The 18,581-nt window shown below is 37.5% G+C and overlaps 1 protein-coding gene and 1 long non-coding RNA gene across 6 annotated transcripts in view; both read left to right on the forward strand.

Annotated features, from left to right (window-relative positions):
- Positions 1-18,581, forward strand: part of LOC115232565 (diacylglycerol kinase epsilon) — a 119,534-nt gene that overhangs the window by 71,341 nt on the left and 29,612 nt on the right. For all 5 annotated transcript variants that reach the window (XM_036500216.1, XM_029802520.2, XM_029802521.2 and 2 more), the window contains one exon: positions 978-1,049. In XM_036500216.1, the coding sequence (XP_036356109.1) occupies positions 978-1,049 (72 nt within the window). The remainder of the gene's footprint in view (positions 1-977; positions 1,050-18,581) is intronic.
- Positions 16,284-18,581, forward strand: part of LOC118762009 — an 8,719-nt gene continuing 6,421 nt past the window's right edge. Inside the window, exon 1 of the long non-coding RNA XR_004997790.1 lies at positions 16,284-16,295. This is a non-coding gene — a long non-coding RNA (uncharacterized LOC118762009). The remainder of the gene's footprint in view (positions 16,296-18,581) is intronic.

The raw sequence follows: 18,581 nt of genomic DNA on the forward strand, positions 1-18,581 counted from the left end.
ATTCTAAAGAAGATTTACTGCTCTCTTGAAATTTCACTCTGCCTTGGCTTTGTTGTCTCATTTTATTTAACATTATATATATATAATGTGAAAGCACATGGATCAGTGGTTAGAGCATCAAGCTTATGATTGTGAGGTTGTGAGTTTGATTCCTGGATGAGGCTGCATGTTGTGTTCTTGAGCACAACACTTTATTTCATGTTTCTCCAGTTCACTCAGCTGTAGAAATGAGTTGCAATGTCATTGGTGCCAAGCTGTATTGGCCTTTGCCTTTCCATTGGATAACATAGGTGGCATGGAGAGGGGAGGCTGGTATGCATGGGCGACTACTGGTCTTCCATAAAAAAAAAAACAGCACTAGGTTGTGCATTCACCAGTGACGTGACTTTCTGCCCAGACTTGTACCTCAGAGGGGAACTTCTTAGGTGCACCCATGGCCATTCATGACCAATGGAGTCGAAAGTTTATATATAAGGATATATATATTCCTTTTCATGATCATCATCATCATTTTAATAGCCAATTTTCCATGCTTGCATGATCTGGATGGAATTTACTCAAGTAGATTTTCTATGGCTAGATGCCTTCACTGTCGCCAAACCTCACCTGATTCCAAGCAAGGTAATATTTTCCCATGGCCAGATATGTTTCCACTGAATATTAGAAACTAATAACATTGCTTGTATGACAGTGACTCCCATTTATAACTATCATGTGATGGCAAGACAAGGGGACATAAACATATATACACTCACACACATACATATATACATAAATCCAGAACCACGTGATTGAGAAGCAAGCTTCTTACCTAACAGACATGCCTGCACCTTTCCAGGATATATATTATTTAACAGTTGACTGCAGACTAAAAGCAGACAACATTAATACAATTTTATAATTTTGCTATTCTCATGGACTCAAATCTCTTCCCTTAAGTCTCTAATTGCATTCTTTAACAATTCTGTTCTTTATAGGTGTGTTACTTCATGTATGGCACTAAAGATGTTTTGGAACGAGAATGCCATGATCTTCAAAAAAAATTAACAGTAAGTATTCTTTAATGCTCAACAGATTATTATTATCATCGTCGTCATCGTCAACAAATGACAGTAACCTTCTGTTTGTGGCTGGTGACTTCAATGGACATGTTGGGCAATGTCTAGGTGGCTTCCGTGGTGTGCATGGTGGCAATGGAGTTGGTTCCTGCAATGAAGAGGGAACCTGGCTGCTGGAGTTCTGTGATGCAAATGATGTTATGATCTGCAATACTAACTTCAGGAAACCTGCTTGTCACTTATTAACCTATAAATCTCGTGGGCACATTAGTCAGATGGACTACATTCTTGCCAGAAAATAGGAAAGATGGTTGCTTATAAATGCCAAGACTTTCCCAGGTGAAGAATGCACCACTCAACATAGATTAGTAGTTAGCGACTTCAGAATCAAGGCTAGAAGTCTGCCTAGAAGACAACCAGTGTGAAAAAGAAAGGTCTGGAAGCTTAAGGATCCTCTGAATGGTCTGAGATTTAGAGACTTGTCACTTGAAGCATTTGATGAAACAGAGGAGGATATAGTGAAATATAACGTGAAGGACAACTGGAGGTTCCTACAGGACAACCTGCTGAGGGCCACAGACCAAATTTGTGGCTAGCACAAAGTCCCTTCTCGACCTCAGGTGACATGATGGTAGAACAGTGTAGTTGTCAGGGCCATTAGGGAAAAGAAAAAGACCTGGGAGGACTGGAAGTGTAGTGATAGCAGAGAACTGTATCAGATAGCCAGAAGGGAAGCTATGTAGCCAGGGGAGAAGCAGAAAAGAAATTTTCCAATATTCTGTGACATGAGGACCAGAAACTTGATGTGTTTTAGATTGCAAAACAGTGTGTGAGAGAAAATTGTGATGTCATAGGATGATGGTTCACTTGCAGTTAGTGCTTCTGCAAAGAAGGAACCTTGGAAATGTCATTATGAAAGGCTGTTAAATGTAGAAAATGCATGGGAAAAGGAGAGTCTACATAATGTAGACTCAACAGAGGGACTAGCTATCCAAATTGACAGTAGCTTGGTAGATAAAGCAATTAAGAATATGAAAACAAGGAAAGCCCCCAGCCCATCAGGAATCACTGCTGATATGCTTAAAATATCTGGTGGAGTTGGATATGGCCTAGTCATCCATATAGTTAATGGGGTTGTCCATAAAGGAGTCATACCCAACGAGTGGTGTAGCAGCACCATAGTCAGCTGCTACAAAGGTAAAGATGATGCCTTAGGCAGAAATAATTACACAGAGATATCAAACTGCTGGACTAGGTAAGAAAGATACAGAGAGGGTTGTAGCTCAAATTAGGAAAAGAGTTAGATTAGATGAGATGTGGTTTGGTTTCGTGCCTAGGAGAGGCATAACTGATGCTATGTTCCTGATAAGGCAACTGCAGGAGGAGTATTTAGAAAAAAATAAACTTCTGTACTTGGCTTTTGTTGATATGGAGAAAGCTTTTGACAGGGTCCTCTGCTCCCTTATCTGGTGACCTATGTGGAAGCTAGGGATAGATGAGTGGTTAGTGAGAACTGCACAAGCCATGTACGGAGATGGTGTCAGTAAAGTGAAGGTTAGCAACAAGTATAGCAATGAATTTAAAGTACAGCTAGAAGTTCACCAAGCATCAGTTCTCAGCCCCATCTTTTTTATCATAGTCCTGCAGGCTATAACAGAAGATTTAAAGACTGGCTGCCCCTGGGATCTCCTCTACGCTGATGATTTTGTTCTTATAGCTGAATCAACACCTGACATAGAGAAGAAATTTTAAGTGTGGAAGCAAAGCCTGAAATTTAAGGGCCTTAGAGTTAATTTAGCAAAAACCAAAGTAAATAGGAAAACAGACAAGTCCCTTCAGGGAGATGACCCTGCTCAATATGTAAGAAGGGTATTGGTAGAAACTCCATAAGTTATACCCAGTGCAAGCTTTGGACACATAAGAGGTATAGCAGTATCACAGGAAGGTTAACAGAGAAAATAGTCTTTGTGAATGGCAAATGTGTGGGCACAATAAGTACTGAAAATGTGCAGACAATAGACTGCCTCAAATGCTTGGAGTATCGTTAGAAGTAGTAGATAGCTTCTGTTATCTAGGCAACAAATTTAGTTGAGGAGGGGGAGTTCTGAAAGTGTAATTGTTAGAATAAGAATGGGCTGGGCAAAGTTCAGAGAGCTTATACCTTTGAAACTAAGGACCTCTCTCTCAGAATGAAAGGCAGATTGTACGATGCCTCTGTATGTACAGCTATGCTTCACAGCAGTGAAACATGGGCTGTGACCACAGAAGACTTGCAATGGCTTGAAAGAAATGAAGCTAGCATGCTCTGCTGGATGGGTTATGTCAGTGTGCACACAACAGAATGTAAATGATTTAAGAGGAAAACTGGATATAATAGGCATCAGATGTTGTGTGCAAGAGAGAAGGCTGTGCTGGTTTGGTCATGTGATGTGTATGGATGAGGATAGCTGTGTAAAGGAGTGCTGATTTCTAATTATGGCAGAAACCTCTGGAAGAGGTAGACCCAGGAAGACATGGGACAAAATGGTGAGAAAGGATCTTTGAAAGCTGGACTTCACTGAGAAAATGATAAGGGACTGAGAGTTGTGGTAATTTACTGCACTTGAGAAGATGTGTCAAGCTAAGTAAAATCACAGTCATCCATACCTACAGGCATGTCCTTTACAGGTGCCAGCACCACATAACATGCTCTTGTGTCAGGGCTCCATGAACACACCTATACTGGTGGCATGTAAAAAGCACCCAGCACACTCTGTAAAGTGGTTGGCATTAGGAAGGCCGTCTAGCCATAGAAACCATGCCACAACAGACAATTGGAGTCTGGACAGCTTTTCAGCTGGTCAGCTCCATGTCAAACCATGCAACCCATGCCAACATGGAAAACGGACATGAAGTTATTATTGTTGTTGTTGTTGTTGTTATTGCTGCTGCTGCTGCTGCCATACTGTAAAATCACAGAAATTTGAAGTTCCGTAAGTTGAAATAGTGTTTGTAATCTTAATCTTTTTGGTCTTCTAAGATTCTGCGTTTTCATTTTTATTGCTACCATTGCATTTCTGAGATTGCCTGGACTGCACTGATAGTATTTTTGTGTAGAAACATCCACTGTTTTGCAGGGGATGCACATAAGTTATTTTTAAAATTTTCACTACATTTAGCAAAAGCAAATATTTTACAATTTTCATTAATTATTTAAAGATGGAAAATAAAGAAGCCGTCATAATGTTCAACAACAGGGTGTGTTCCTTGTCAGAGAAGAATGAGAACAAAGATGTAGAATGGCTTACACTTAATGACATAACCGAGGCAAATACTGTTTTGTCTCTAAGCAACGTCATAACTTTCAGTGACAAAGACAATAGCAATAACAACAACAACAGGAACAGCAATACTAAAGAAATGAAACTTAGAAACATGAATATTGCTACTGCTGCCACAACCACCTCTACTACAATGATTTCTTTGCAATTGTGGTGAGAAATTTGGAAAATTTCTGCATAGATGAAGAAGATTTAAAAATGGCTAGGAAATTTGTTAAAAGGAATGGGAAAAGAGTGGCCCTAAACCCTCCTCCAACATCATACACAATATCTTGAGATGCATGGTCACATACTGCTGCATTGGAGTAAAATCTCAGTAGTTGGAAAATGCGTCTGAGAGTAAAATACAAAAATACCTTGAGCGCGTGTGGGAACAGAAGACCCACATTACCTGAGGAAAGAAGTTTGGAACTATTGAGGTGAAATTTGGGAAGAGAAAGAAGCCAAGTGTCATTCTGCAACCAACACCTTGCTAAGATTAGAATGTTGAACATGCCACCAGAAATATCCACCTGGTTAGTGGTGGCCATCTTGACAGGTTTAGATGAAGAAAATGCTGGGAGGTCAAGAAAATACCAAAACAAAACTGGTCGGGTATAGGTATAGAACTGACCCTACAATGTAAGCAAGCCCATATCAACCAGCTGCCCTATCTTACCGATCTCCCAGATAGTACTCACCTGTCATTGTTAGTGGTGGGTAGACAATCAAGATGCTACATATGTGAATCTGTAACTCACTTAAAGGCTTTCTGCCCTGAAACAAAAATTAAACTCCCACTGCTGTCAACACTACAAACACCACAAGTACAAAATCATGAAGAAGTGCTCAGGACTCCTACTCTTCCACCCATATCCATGTTCACACCCAAACCAAGAGAAAGAAGGAGTCTACTCCTGGTTGCTATGGAAAAGCAAGCTTCTCCTGAACACTGCCTCCCAAACCAAAATAAGCTGCAATGACATCGAGAAAGAAGAGCTGAATGAACAATGGATCACTGAGACAAAAGGGGATAGGCGAAAGAGAAATAGAGTACACAGCCCTACACCAAGAATTCAACAAAATATACAGGTGTGGGAGTGGCTGTGTGGTAAGTAGCTTGCTTACCAACCACATGGTTCTGCGTTCAGTCCCACTGCGTGGCACCTTGGGCAAGTGTCTTCTACTGTAGCCTCGGGCTGACCAAATCCTTGTGAGTGGATTTGGTAGACAAAAACTGAAAGAGGCCCGTCGTATATATGTATATGTATATATATATATATGTGTGTGTGTGCGTTTGTGTGTCTGTGTTTGTGCCCCCAACATCGTTTGACAACTGATGCTGGTGTGTTTACGTCCCCATAACTTAGCGGTTCGGCAAAGAGACTGCTAGAGTAAGTACTAGGCTTCCAAAGAATAAGTCCTGGGGGCGATTTGCTGGACTAAAGGCAGTGCTCCAGCATGGCTGCAGTCAAATGACTGAAACAAATAAAAGAGAAACCACAACTGCAACACAATTCACAACCACTCCAACAAAAACAAGAACAACAATTTCAAAAATAGCAACATCATGCTGTTGTTGACAACAACATGAAATCACAGGAATGCAGAAGCAACCAATTACGAAACTTCAAAAACAAGAATATTCCTCAGACTGTAGGCGAAATGTATCCATCAATTTCACTGTTGCGAGTGAGTGCAACAGTGAATTGATGAATTTGTTAGTCAAAACAAAATAGAGACAGAGGGAAAGGAATTTGAGGATTTCATACTCAAATTCCCAAAGGACAGACTTCTAATTAAAATGGCGTCAAACGTTTATAAAATTAGAGAAAAATTCTCATGTAGTGTGGGGATTTTAAAAAAACACCAATTGATAAAGGGCTGTTGGAAGTGCATTTTAAAAACTTTTGGCCAGTAGAGAGGCCCAGAACTTCCAGGCTTCTTGAAAGTCGAGGTGAGTAGCATCTTTTTCTTTCTCCATGTAGCATGACTATCTGAGATTGGGAACACATTCTAGCATCCATTTTTGAGGACAATGAGGTATTCTCATCTTGTATGTACATGTGTATATATATATATATTTCGTTTTGGATTTGGTTTGCAAGATTCTTTATATGAGTTCGTGTGTTGAAGCATATTCTGTTGTGTCTGGGGAGAGTCATTTTCTTTTAGTGCCTTATTATTTAACACACTCACCGGTAAAATTTCAACTTATTTCTTATTTTTATTTTCTAAAATTTTCATTGCATGTTGCAACCGTTTCAATAGTCTTAACTCTGTCCGTTATTTTCACTGCGTTCCCTTTTGTTTGTTTGTGCACATGTGTGTGGGTCAGTGGGTCAGTATGTGTATGTGCCTATACATGCATGCATGTATGTATGTATGTATGTGTGTGTTTGCATGTGTATGTATGTATATATGTGTGTGTATGCATATGTATGTATGTATGTGTGTGCATCTGTATGTACGTATCCTGCATATTTATGTGCTTGCCTGTCCGTGTTTGTGTATTTTCTATGTATGTGTGTGTGAGCATGTGTTTGTATATGTATGCACCTCTGTCTCCTTGTGTGTGCATGTTAGGTAACTATGTACCATGTTTGTGTGTATGGATGTGCATCTTTATATGTGTGGATCCGTGTCTCCATATGTGTGTGTTCATATAGTCTATATACCTATCCGTCTGTATATTGATCTGTTTATTTACATATCAAATGCTTACATACAGAAATTTAAAAAAAAAAAAAAAATACAAACTAAAAAATATTTAAAAAATAACAAAAAAACCAAAAAAATTATAATGATTAAAAAAAGGCATACATACACTCACACCCCAAACACATACATTTATCTACCTAACAGTCCACTAACTATTCTACTCTACCTGTGTAAACTGTGGGTATGGAGGTATGGTATTTATTGTGTATATTTCCTATTTAATATTGGGGAGGTTTCATTTATAAGCACGTACTCCCGTATTTGTTTGAGTGTTGGGTCTTTTGGGTGCTTGGATAAGATGTGGATGTCAAGTTGACCCAAGTTACCTCCATGGTGGTCTTTGGCATGTTCGTAGAGTATGGAGGACTATTTTCTGTTGTCATATTGTCTTAGACGTTCATTTATCCGTTCCGCAATGCTCCTAGACGTCTCCTCTATGTACATCATGTTCACGTTCTTACAAGCACCCTCTATGCATCTTATGCTGTAAACTACATTTCGAGTTCTACAGTTAATACCAGGGCTAATTCTACATACCATGCAGTTATCATTGGTGCATATGGTATTCTTAAACAGGTACGTCCTACATAGTTGTGATCTGATGGAGTTCCCTGACTTTTCAACAATTTTAATGTTGAGTTTGGTCTCCTTCAGAGCTTTTCTAAATCTACGGGCTAGTTCTCCATGGGCCGTGGCCTCTACAAACATTACTCCTTGATATTTGTTGGTTTTATACCATGTGTTCACACTGTTTGCTTTGTCACAAGTTCTTTGTATTCTATTCCATTCTTTGTTTCTATATCTAGGGCAGGTACCACTGGTATCATTACGTATAATGTTATCTAATTGCTCTCTAGCCCCCACCCCCATATTCATGAACCCTATCTTTCTGATCATATCCAGAGAACTGCATGCGGTGTATGAAGTTCTGTATATGTTTCTTCGTTTCATAGGGTTTGCATAGTGGGGACACATTGTTCATTATTCTAACTAGGTCTGCTATTAGTATGTTAATTTTCATGTTGTGTGACAAAGCTGAGTTCTTGTGAACAACATATTTTGAAGTTACAGGTTTCATGTAATAAGAGTGGAGGAGCTGCACTCTATTGTTCACATTCTCTAACCTAAGATCAGTATCAAGTACAGGGAGTCTATTGTTAGGGTTTTTAGTGGGGTAATCTATAGTAACCTTGATACTTTGGTGAATGGAGTTAGCTATTTGCTGGATGCTCTCCATTATGTTCTTCTCAGTCTCTTCATTACTGTCACTAGAGTTGGTTCTAACTATTATATTAATGTCATCTACATATCTACTGTAGAGTAGAAGAGTTGTGGACTGTTCTGCTAACATTTGTTTAAATTTTCTGTCCCACCATGTCATAAAGAGGCCAGCCACAAGAACATGAAAGAATAGAAAAACTCCTCAATGCACACATGGGAATGTGGTGCAACATACTCCAACCTACGAAAAGGATGGCACACAATTTCCAGGCATCCAACAATGATGTTCCTACACTATATGGGTTATGCAAGGACCACAAACCCTACATAAACCCTATCGCAGGGCCCCCAACCAGACCAGTTTGCGGATCGAACATCTCCAGCAACTATAGACTGCCCTACTTCCTCTCACAAGTATTGCGACCTCTCATAGAGATGTCTCCGGATGTCTGTATAAGTATGGAAGATCTCCTCAGTAAAATCAGTACTTGCAACCACGCAAACAACCTCACAGGTTGTATAGTGGGTAGTAGTGAAGTGGAATTCCGTAAGGTCAACACCAGGGAACTGGGCCTCCTCCTCAGACTATGCTATGACAATAACTATTTAGATGACCATGACCTTAGTAAATTCTGCCCCACCAAGTCACAGAGAGGTAGACCACCCACCATCACTTCAGCGGTGAAGAAAAGCACCACAGAGCACTGGAGTGGCTGGACCGCACCCACCCAAAACCTTGAGAACAACAATCAGGTGAGGGAAATGATTGCATATGCAATAGGGGCCAGCGTAAAAACCACATAGTGAAGTTTAACTCTTTCATTACCAACCCGGCTGAAACCACCTCTGGGTCTCTAGTACAAATGTCTTGTTTTCATAAGCTTTGAATTAAAATCTTCCACCAAACCTTAGTCAGAATTTATGTTCCTAACACTAGCTGAATGATAACTAAGTTATTTTACTAAATTCTTTGTTATATTTAAATTAATTGAAAGAAACACAGAGCATCTCAACAGAAATACAGTAACGAAAGGGTTAATAAAAAACTATACATGCAGGTTCAAGGTGCAGCCATTGGTGTAGGTATAGCTGGAGATGTGGCTGGCCTCTTTATGACATGGTGGGACAGAAAATTTAAACAAATGTTAGCAGAACAGTTCACAACTCTTCTACTCTACAGTAGATATGTAGATGACATTAATATAATAGTTAGAACCAACTCTAGTGACGGTAATGAAGAGACTGAGAAGAACGTAATGGAGAGCATCCAGCAAATAGCTAACTCCATTCACCAAAGTATCAAGGTTACTATAGATTACCCCACTAAAAACCCTAACAATAGACTCCCTGTACTTGATACTGATCTTAAGTTAGAGAATGTGAACAATAGAGTGCAGCTCCTCCACTTTTATTACATGAAACCTGTAACTTCAAAATATGTTGTTCACAAGAACTCAGCTTTGTCACACAACATGAAAATTAACATACTAATAGCAGACCTAGTTAGAATAATGAACAATGTGTCCCCACTATGCAAACCCTATGAAATGAAGAAACATATACAGAACTTCATACACCGCATGCAGTTCTCTGGATATGATCAGAAAGATAGGGTTTGTGAATACGGGGGGGAGGGCTAGAGAGCAATTAGATAACATTATACGTAATGATACCAGTGGTACCTGCCCTAGATATAGAAACAAAGAATGGAATAGAATACAAAGAACTTGTGACAAAGCAAACAGGGTGAACACGTGGTATAAAACCAACAAATATCAAGGAGTAATGTTTGTAGAGGCCACAGCCCATGGAGAACTAGCCCGTAGATTTAGAAAAGCTCTGAAGGAGACCAAACTCAACATTAAAATTGTTGAAAAGTCAGGGAACTCCATCAGATCACAACTATGTAGGACGTACCTGTTTAAGAATACCATATGCACCAATGATAACTGCATGGTATGTAGAATTAGCCCTGGTATTAACTGTAGAACTCGAATGTATGTAGTTACAGCATAAGATGCATAGAGGGTGCTTGTAAGAACATGAACATGATGTACATAGAGGAGACGTCTAGGAGCATTGCGGAACGGATAAATGAACGTCTAAGACAATATGACAACAGAAAATAGTCCTCCATACTCTACGAACATGCCAAAGACCACCATGGAGGTAACTTGGGTCAACTTGACATCCACATCTTATCCAAGCACCCAAAAGACCCAACACTCAAACAAATACGGGAGTACGTGCTTATAAATGAAACCTCCCCAATATTAAATAGGAAATATACACAATAAATACCATACCTCCATACCCACAGTTTACACAGGTAGAGTAGAATAGTTAGTGGACTGTTAGGTAGATAAATGTATGTATGTTTGTGGGTGAGAATGTGTGTATGCCTTTTTTTAATCATTATTATTTTTCGTTTTTTTTTTTGTTATTTTTTAAATATTAAAAAAAAATTTTATATGGTATTTTTTTTTTTTCTGTATGTAAGCATAAACAGATCAATATACAGACGGATAGGTATATAGACTATATGAACACACACATATGGAGACATGGATCCACATATATAAAGATGCACATCCATACACACAAACATGGTACATAGTTACATAACATGCACACACAAGGAGACAGAGGTGCATACATATACATACACATGCTCACACACACATACATAGAAAATACACAAACACGGACAGGCAAGCACATAAATATGCAGGATACGTACATACAGATGCACACACATACATACATACATATGCATACACACACATATATACATACACATGCAAACACACATGTGCACAAACAAACAAAAGGGAACGCAGTGAAAATAACGGACAGAGTTAAGACTATTGAAAAGGTTGCAACACGCAATGAAAATTTTAGAAAATAAAAATAAGAAATAAGTTGAAATTTTACCAGTGAGTGTGTTAAATAATAAGGCACTAAAAGAAAATGACTCTCCCCAGACACAACAGTATATATATAAGGCCTTATGATATTTTTGTAAATGTCTCATTTATATCTATATATTGACCTACCATAAAAGGCTAATATTGGTAAAATGAGACATACTTATCTACATGGCTGAAACAGCTGTAAGATGTAATCTATACTTATATTTATATTTACTTATATTTATATTCTCTTTTTTTATATGTATTCTACTTATTATACAACATTACTCTTTTATATACACATTCCTTTACGTACACTGATTTGTTCTGCTTTTTTATGTTTAACCCTACAGTCTCTTATGTGGTGGTTTAATAAAGTATGTGATTGAGTATTATCTGGTAATTGATATTTGATTTAGATGTATTTCTCCGTTTTCTTATCTTGTATATATATATATATATATATATATATATATATATAAAGAAGTATATATGGCACAACGAAGTACCGATATTTACTGGAAATAGCGAACGTAATAATACGACGCTAATGTATAGCTTCACCGCGTATGTACTAGCAAAAATGTGTGTGTGCAACAAACTAGAAAAAATTGTCTTACCTCCAGGGAGAACATCTGAAAGATGAAATACCTGGAAAAGGATAATGTGGGACCTGCGCAGGTTTCAGATTTTTCAAGATATGTCTGCCACCCATAAACTTGATCTATCTTCATCAGCCAAACATATACCACGACAACCTTTCATATGTTACCACATTAATGCCATTACACTCGACTGAAACGCCGAAATGCTAACAGCACGAGAACGGTGAAGAAGTTTCAATAAATTAGTAATGCAATACTAGAGTATTGCTTTCCAGTAAAGAATAGCCCGTACATGTACAACAAAATACAAGACGAGAAATAAAAATACATGTATATATACATGTAGATGTAGGTATGTACATATATGTTTGTATGTATGCATATATTTTTATTTATCACATTATTGTCTGACAGCGCCTCGCATCAGGTTTGTTTATTTAAGACGCGTAATTCTCTCCCTTTGCTTTACCCTCTCCACTCTCTCTCCCTCTCAAACATATATGTACGTACCTACATCTACATGTATATATACATGCACATATAAATAAATATACGTAAGTACAGGACGCCACAACAAGACATAGAAACGGGAAAAACAAAAATTTTTTTACGACAAGTACAGGACAGGCTACACAAGGAAAAATCAAAAAATTTTTTACAACAAGAAAACAAGTACAGGACATGCTACACAAGGAAAAATCCACCGTCATCAGCTGTCGCTAGTTAACTCAGGCATGTTTCGAAGGCAAGACAGCACACTCGTTAACTAGGCCTTCCTGCGAGAGAATTAAAATAAAATTCCAAGCAGCGGGGTAAAACTGGTAAGAACACAAACAGGATGTAACAATAAAACTACACAATAAAATGCAAGATAAAAATACATGTACAACAAAATACAAGACGAGAAATAAAAAGGGAATACAATACGGGAAATCAAACAAACAAGAGGACAAATGAGAAAAACCAAACAGACGAAAAAGGCCTTTTTTTGGCTAGACGAAAGATGTTGTGTGGCAGCGTGTGAAAAGCAAGACTTTTCAGTAGCAGAGGCGGCGTGCGAAGGAAAGAAATTTTTAGGCTGGGAGTGAGAAGAAGGAAGGAGGAGGGGGACACGCGGCTAAGAGAGAGAAAGTGCATGTATATATACATGTAGATGTAGGTACGTACATATATGTTTGTATGTATGCATATTTTTATTTATCACATTATTGTCTGACAGCGCCTCGCATCAGGTTTGTTTATTTAAGACGCGTAATTCTCTCCCTTTGCTTTACCCTCTCCACTCTCTCTCCCTCTCAAACATATATGTACGTACCTACATCTACATGTATATATACATGCACATATAAATAAATATACGTAAGTACAGGACGCCACAACAAGACATAGAAACGGGAAAAACAAAAATTTTTTTACGACAAGTACAGGACAGGCTACACAAGGAAAAATCAAAAAATTTTTTACAACAAGAAAACAAGTACAGGACATGCTACACAAGGAAAAATCCACCGTCATCAGCTGTCGCTAGTTAACTCAGGCATGTTTCGAAGGCAAGACAGCACACTCGTTAACTAGGCCTTCCTGCGAGAGAATTAAAATAAAATTCCAAGCAGCGGGGTAAAACTGGTAAGAACACAAACAGGATGTAACAATAAAACTACACAATAAAATGCAAGATAAAAATACATGTACAACAAAATACAAGACGAGAAATAAAAAGGGAATACAATACGGGAAATCAAACAAACAAGAGGACAAATGAGAAAAACCAAACAGACGAAAAAGGCCTTTTTTTGGCTAGACGAAAGATGTTGTGTGGCAGCGTGTGAAAAGCAAGACTTTTCAGTAGCAGAGGCGGCGTGCGAAGGAAAGAAATTTTTAGGCTGGGAGTGAGAAAGAAGGAAGGAGGAGGGGGACACGCGGCTAAGAGAGAGAAAGTGCATGTATATATACATGTAGATGTAGGTACGTACATATATGTTTGTATGTATGCATATATTTTTATTTATCACATTATTGTCTGACAGCGCCTCGTGTCAGGTTTGTTTAGATTTGTCGGTTCGTTCCACTTCATGCCCGATTTAATTTTTATATAAATATTTAAGACGCGTAATTCTCTCCCTTTGCTTTACCTTCTCCACTCTCTCTCCCTCTCACTCTTCCCCTTTTCTCTCTCTTAGCCGCGTGTCCCCTCCTCCTTCCTTCTTTCTCACTCCCAGCCTAAAAATTTCTTTCCTTCGCACGCTGCCTCTGCTACTGAAAAGTGTATAGATATGTATAGATATTAAACTATTTCTAGATAATTTCTTTTCCTCCCTCTATTGTGGTGAAAGTTTGGTATATACTCATAAGTATTCAATAAACTTTTTATCCTTTTGTTATGATATTCTTCTTAATAATCCTCTGAATAACTTAACTTTAACTTTATAAAATATGGCAATATTCTTTAAAATATTTAACTATAGTACTACATGATAAGATTTCCCGTTTCATTATCAATGGTCTGCTAGTGGCCGGCCCCCTTAATTGTCAGCTAACATCTTGATTTAAGTTTTCCTTTACCAAATCTCATGATAATGCTTCTAATAAATCTTGATTTTTTTTATTACTGTACCCACTATGATTTCTGTCGACTCCATCAGCCCTACGCCTAAAAGACACTGCCCTTCTTTGCTCAGCCTTAGATATACAACTAGTCTATAAATTAAAACTGACCCCATAAAACAGTGACAAGCAAAATCTGTAACAAGTCTTTCTTCCTGATACCCTAAGCTGAAGTGAAGGCAGCATGTTCTTTGTCTATCTCCTTAACTTCTTGGAGATTTTAAATAAGATTATACTAATGTGCCCATCTGTTTTAAATCAATTAAATTCTATGTCTTTGTGCAGCTGAGGATTGCTCTAAATTTAAATTGGTGTAATGGTTGCATTGTTCAAGTAAATGGAGTTGTGTGAAACGATCATACTGCATTACCTCTGGATATCCTTGTTGCTTATTTTGATTTATGTATATATATATATGTCTATATATATGTATATATATATATATATATATATATATATATATATATATATTATATATATATATATATATGCACATATACATTCATATATGTACATACATATGTATGTATATAGGTGTGCATATATGGGTACAGGACATTTCAAAATGTAAACAACATGAAATATGAAAATAATGTTGGGTACACAAAGAACGAGAGAAACAAGGGAAAACAAGACAAGTAACATAGAAAACGACCCTTCATCAGTTGTCGGTTGTCCTTCTACTCCTTATTTAGAGCAATGAACAACAAGATAAGACTTTGAACGCAATTGCTCCCATGAACCAAAATAAAATTTGGGATTTGCAGAGGGTTAAAGTTGGTAACAAAAACAGGACATACAACAAATGGAATGAAAGGAGTACAAACAGGGAGGGCAGTTAGGCGCAGACGAGGTAAGGTAGTGTATGCTGGAAGAAGATTCTTTGATGAGAGAAAAGTTTGGAGAGGAGACAGATAGAATGTGTCTGGACTGCACATCAGACTGAAGGAAAAGAAAGATGAAGGAAAGGAAAGATGAACAATGGTCACATGTGAGCAATGAGAGAGAGTAAAGGAGGAAGAGGGAGAGACAGGCAGATAGAAAATGGTGAAGGGAAAATAAAAATTAGAGAACGGATGAGAGAGAAAACGAAAGGGAGAGTGAGAGGGAACAGTAAAGTAAAGAGTTGCATCAAATATATTAACATAAACTTGGAAATGGATGCATGGCATTCAATCAAATAATAATATCAATAATATATATATATATATATATATATGCATATGCACACACAGATATATACATACATATGCATGTAAATAGGTATGCAATATATGGGTACAGGACATCACAAAACGTAAACAACATGAAATACGAAAATAATGTTGGCTACACAAAAAGTGAGAGAAACAAATGGAATCAAGACAAGTAACATAAAAAACTACGCTTCATCAGTTGTTGGCTGTCATTCTACTCCTTTTTTCAAGCAATGAATGACAAGATAAGACTTTGAAGGCAGTTGCTCTCGCGAACCAAAATGAAATTTAGAATTTGCAAAGGGTCAACTCGTGGGAGCAACTGCCTTCAAAATCTTATCTTGTCATTCATTGCTTGAAATAAGGAGTAGAAGGACAGCCGACAACTGATGAAGGGTAGTTTTTTATATTACTTGTCTTGTTTTCCATTTGTTTCTCTCACTCTGCGTACCCAACATTATTTTCATATTTCATATTATCTGTTTTGTGAATCCTGTACCCATATATGCATACCTATATACATACATATGTATGTTTGTACATATGTGTGTATATATGCACATATATATATATGTATATGTGTATTTATATGTATATATATGTGTGTGTGGTATATATATATATTATATATATATATATATATGCATATATACACTCATATATGTACATACATATATATGTATATAGGTGTGCATATATGGGTACAGGACATCAGAAAATGTAAACAACATGAAATACGAAAATAATGTTGGCTACGCAAAGAGCAAGAGAAACAAATGGAAAACAAGACAAGTAACATAAAAAACGACCCTTCATCAGTTGTCGGTTGTCCTTCTACTCATTTTGAGCAATGAACAACATGATAAGACTTTGAACGCAATTGCTCCCATGAACCAAAATAAAATTTGGGATTTGCAGAGGGTTAAAGTTGGTAACAAAAACAGGACATACAACAAATGGAATGAAAGGAGTACAAACAGGGAGGGCAGTTAGGCGCAGACGAGGTAAGGTAGTGTATGCTGGAAGAAGATTCTTGATGAGAGAAAAGTTTGGAGAGGAGACAGATAGAATGTGTCTGGACTGCACATCAGACTGAAGGAAAAGAAAGATGAAGGAAAGGAAAGATGAACAATGGTCACATGTGAGCAATGAGAGAGAGTAAAGGAGGAAGAGGAGAGACAGGCAGATAGAAAATGGTGAAGGGAAAATAAAAATTAGAGAACGGATGAGAGAGAAAACGAAAGGGAGAGTGAGAGGGAACAGTAAAGTAAAGAGTTGCATCAAATATATTAACATAAACTTGAAATGGATGCATGGCATTCAATCAAATAATAATATCAATAATATATATATATATATATATATGCATATGCACACACAGATATATACATACATATGCATGTAAATAGGTATGCAATATATGGGTACAGGACATCACAAAACGTAAACAACATGAAATACGAAAATAATGTTGGCTACACAAAGTGAGAGAAACAAATGGAATCAAGACAAGTAACATAAAAAACTACGCTTCATCAGTTGTTGGCTGTCATTCTACTCCTTTTTTCAAGCAATGAATGACAAGATAAGACTTTGAAGGCAGTTGCTCTCGCGAACCAAAATGAAATTTAGAATTTGCAAAGGGTCAACTCGTGGGAGCAACTGCCTTCAAAATCTTATCTTGTCATTCATTGCTTGAAATAAGGAGTAGAAGGACAGCCGACAACTGATGAAGGGTAGTTTTTTATATTACTTGTCTTGTTTTCCATTTGTTTCTCTCACTCTGCGTACCCAACATTATTTTCATATTTCATATTATCTGTTTTGTGACATCCTGTACCCATATATGCATACCTATATACATACATATGTATGTTTGTACATATGTGTGTATATATGCACATATATATATATGTATATGTGTATTTATATGTATATATATGTGTGTGTGTATATATATATATATATATATATATATAAAATAAGGGCAAAAGAAAAATTCTAATGCCAAATATGCCGAAAAAGACAAAATTGTCAATAACCATTATAATTTAAGTGTCTCGAAACATGCCGATAGAAATTTCTAAAAAAGTCAGTTATTACCGTATTGGTCCCAATTTCGGGGTTAATTCATAAGAATTTTCCCCTCCTCAGCGATAAATACTTAAGACATAAATGAGATACTTACTCATACCTATCGAAAAAGCAAGCACTAAGTCCTGAGCAGACCTAAGTACCTCAAATATTTGTATGTTATTTATAAATTTAACCTTTAAAGATATTTTTTGATATGCTGGCCATTGATAAAATTTTTTTTCGGAAAAAATTTTATCCTACATTAGTTGTATATATATATATGTATATGTATATGTTTGTATATATATATATATATGTATATATATTTATGAATATATATCATCATCATCGTTTAACGTCTGCTTTCCATGCTGGCATGGGTTAGACAGTTTGACTGGGGACTGGCGAGCCAGATGGCTGCACCACACTCCAATCTGATCTGGCAGACTTTCTACAGCTGGATGCCCTTCCTAATGTCAACCACTCCAAGAGTGTGGTCGGTGCTTTTACATGCCACTGGCACATTGGCCAGTCAGGCAGTACTGGCAACAGCCATGCTCAAATAGTGTTTTTAGGTGTCGCCTGCACATGAGCCAATCCAGTGGCACTAGCAACGCCCTCGCTTGAATGTTGTTTTTCACATACCACCGGCTCAAGTGCCAGTAAGGTGACGCTGATGGCAATCACGCTCGAATTGTGCTTTTTATGTGCCACCGACATGGGGGCCAATCAGTGGACCTGGCAATGATCATACTCGGATGGTGACTCGTAGCGCTCCACTAACATGGATGCCAGTCATGCGGTGCTGTCATCGAATTTGATTTCGATTTCACTTAGCTCAACAGGTTTTCACAAGCAGAGTTTAGTATCCAATGAAAGAAAGGTATGC

Source organism: Octopus sinensis, linkage group LG2 (genome assembly GCF_006345805.1).
Source record: "Octopus sinensis linkage group LG2, ASM634580v1, whole genome shotgun sequence".
Classification (NCBI taxonomy): domain Eukaryota; kingdom Metazoa; phylum Mollusca; class Cephalopoda; order Octopoda; family Octopodidae; genus Octopus; species Octopus sinensis.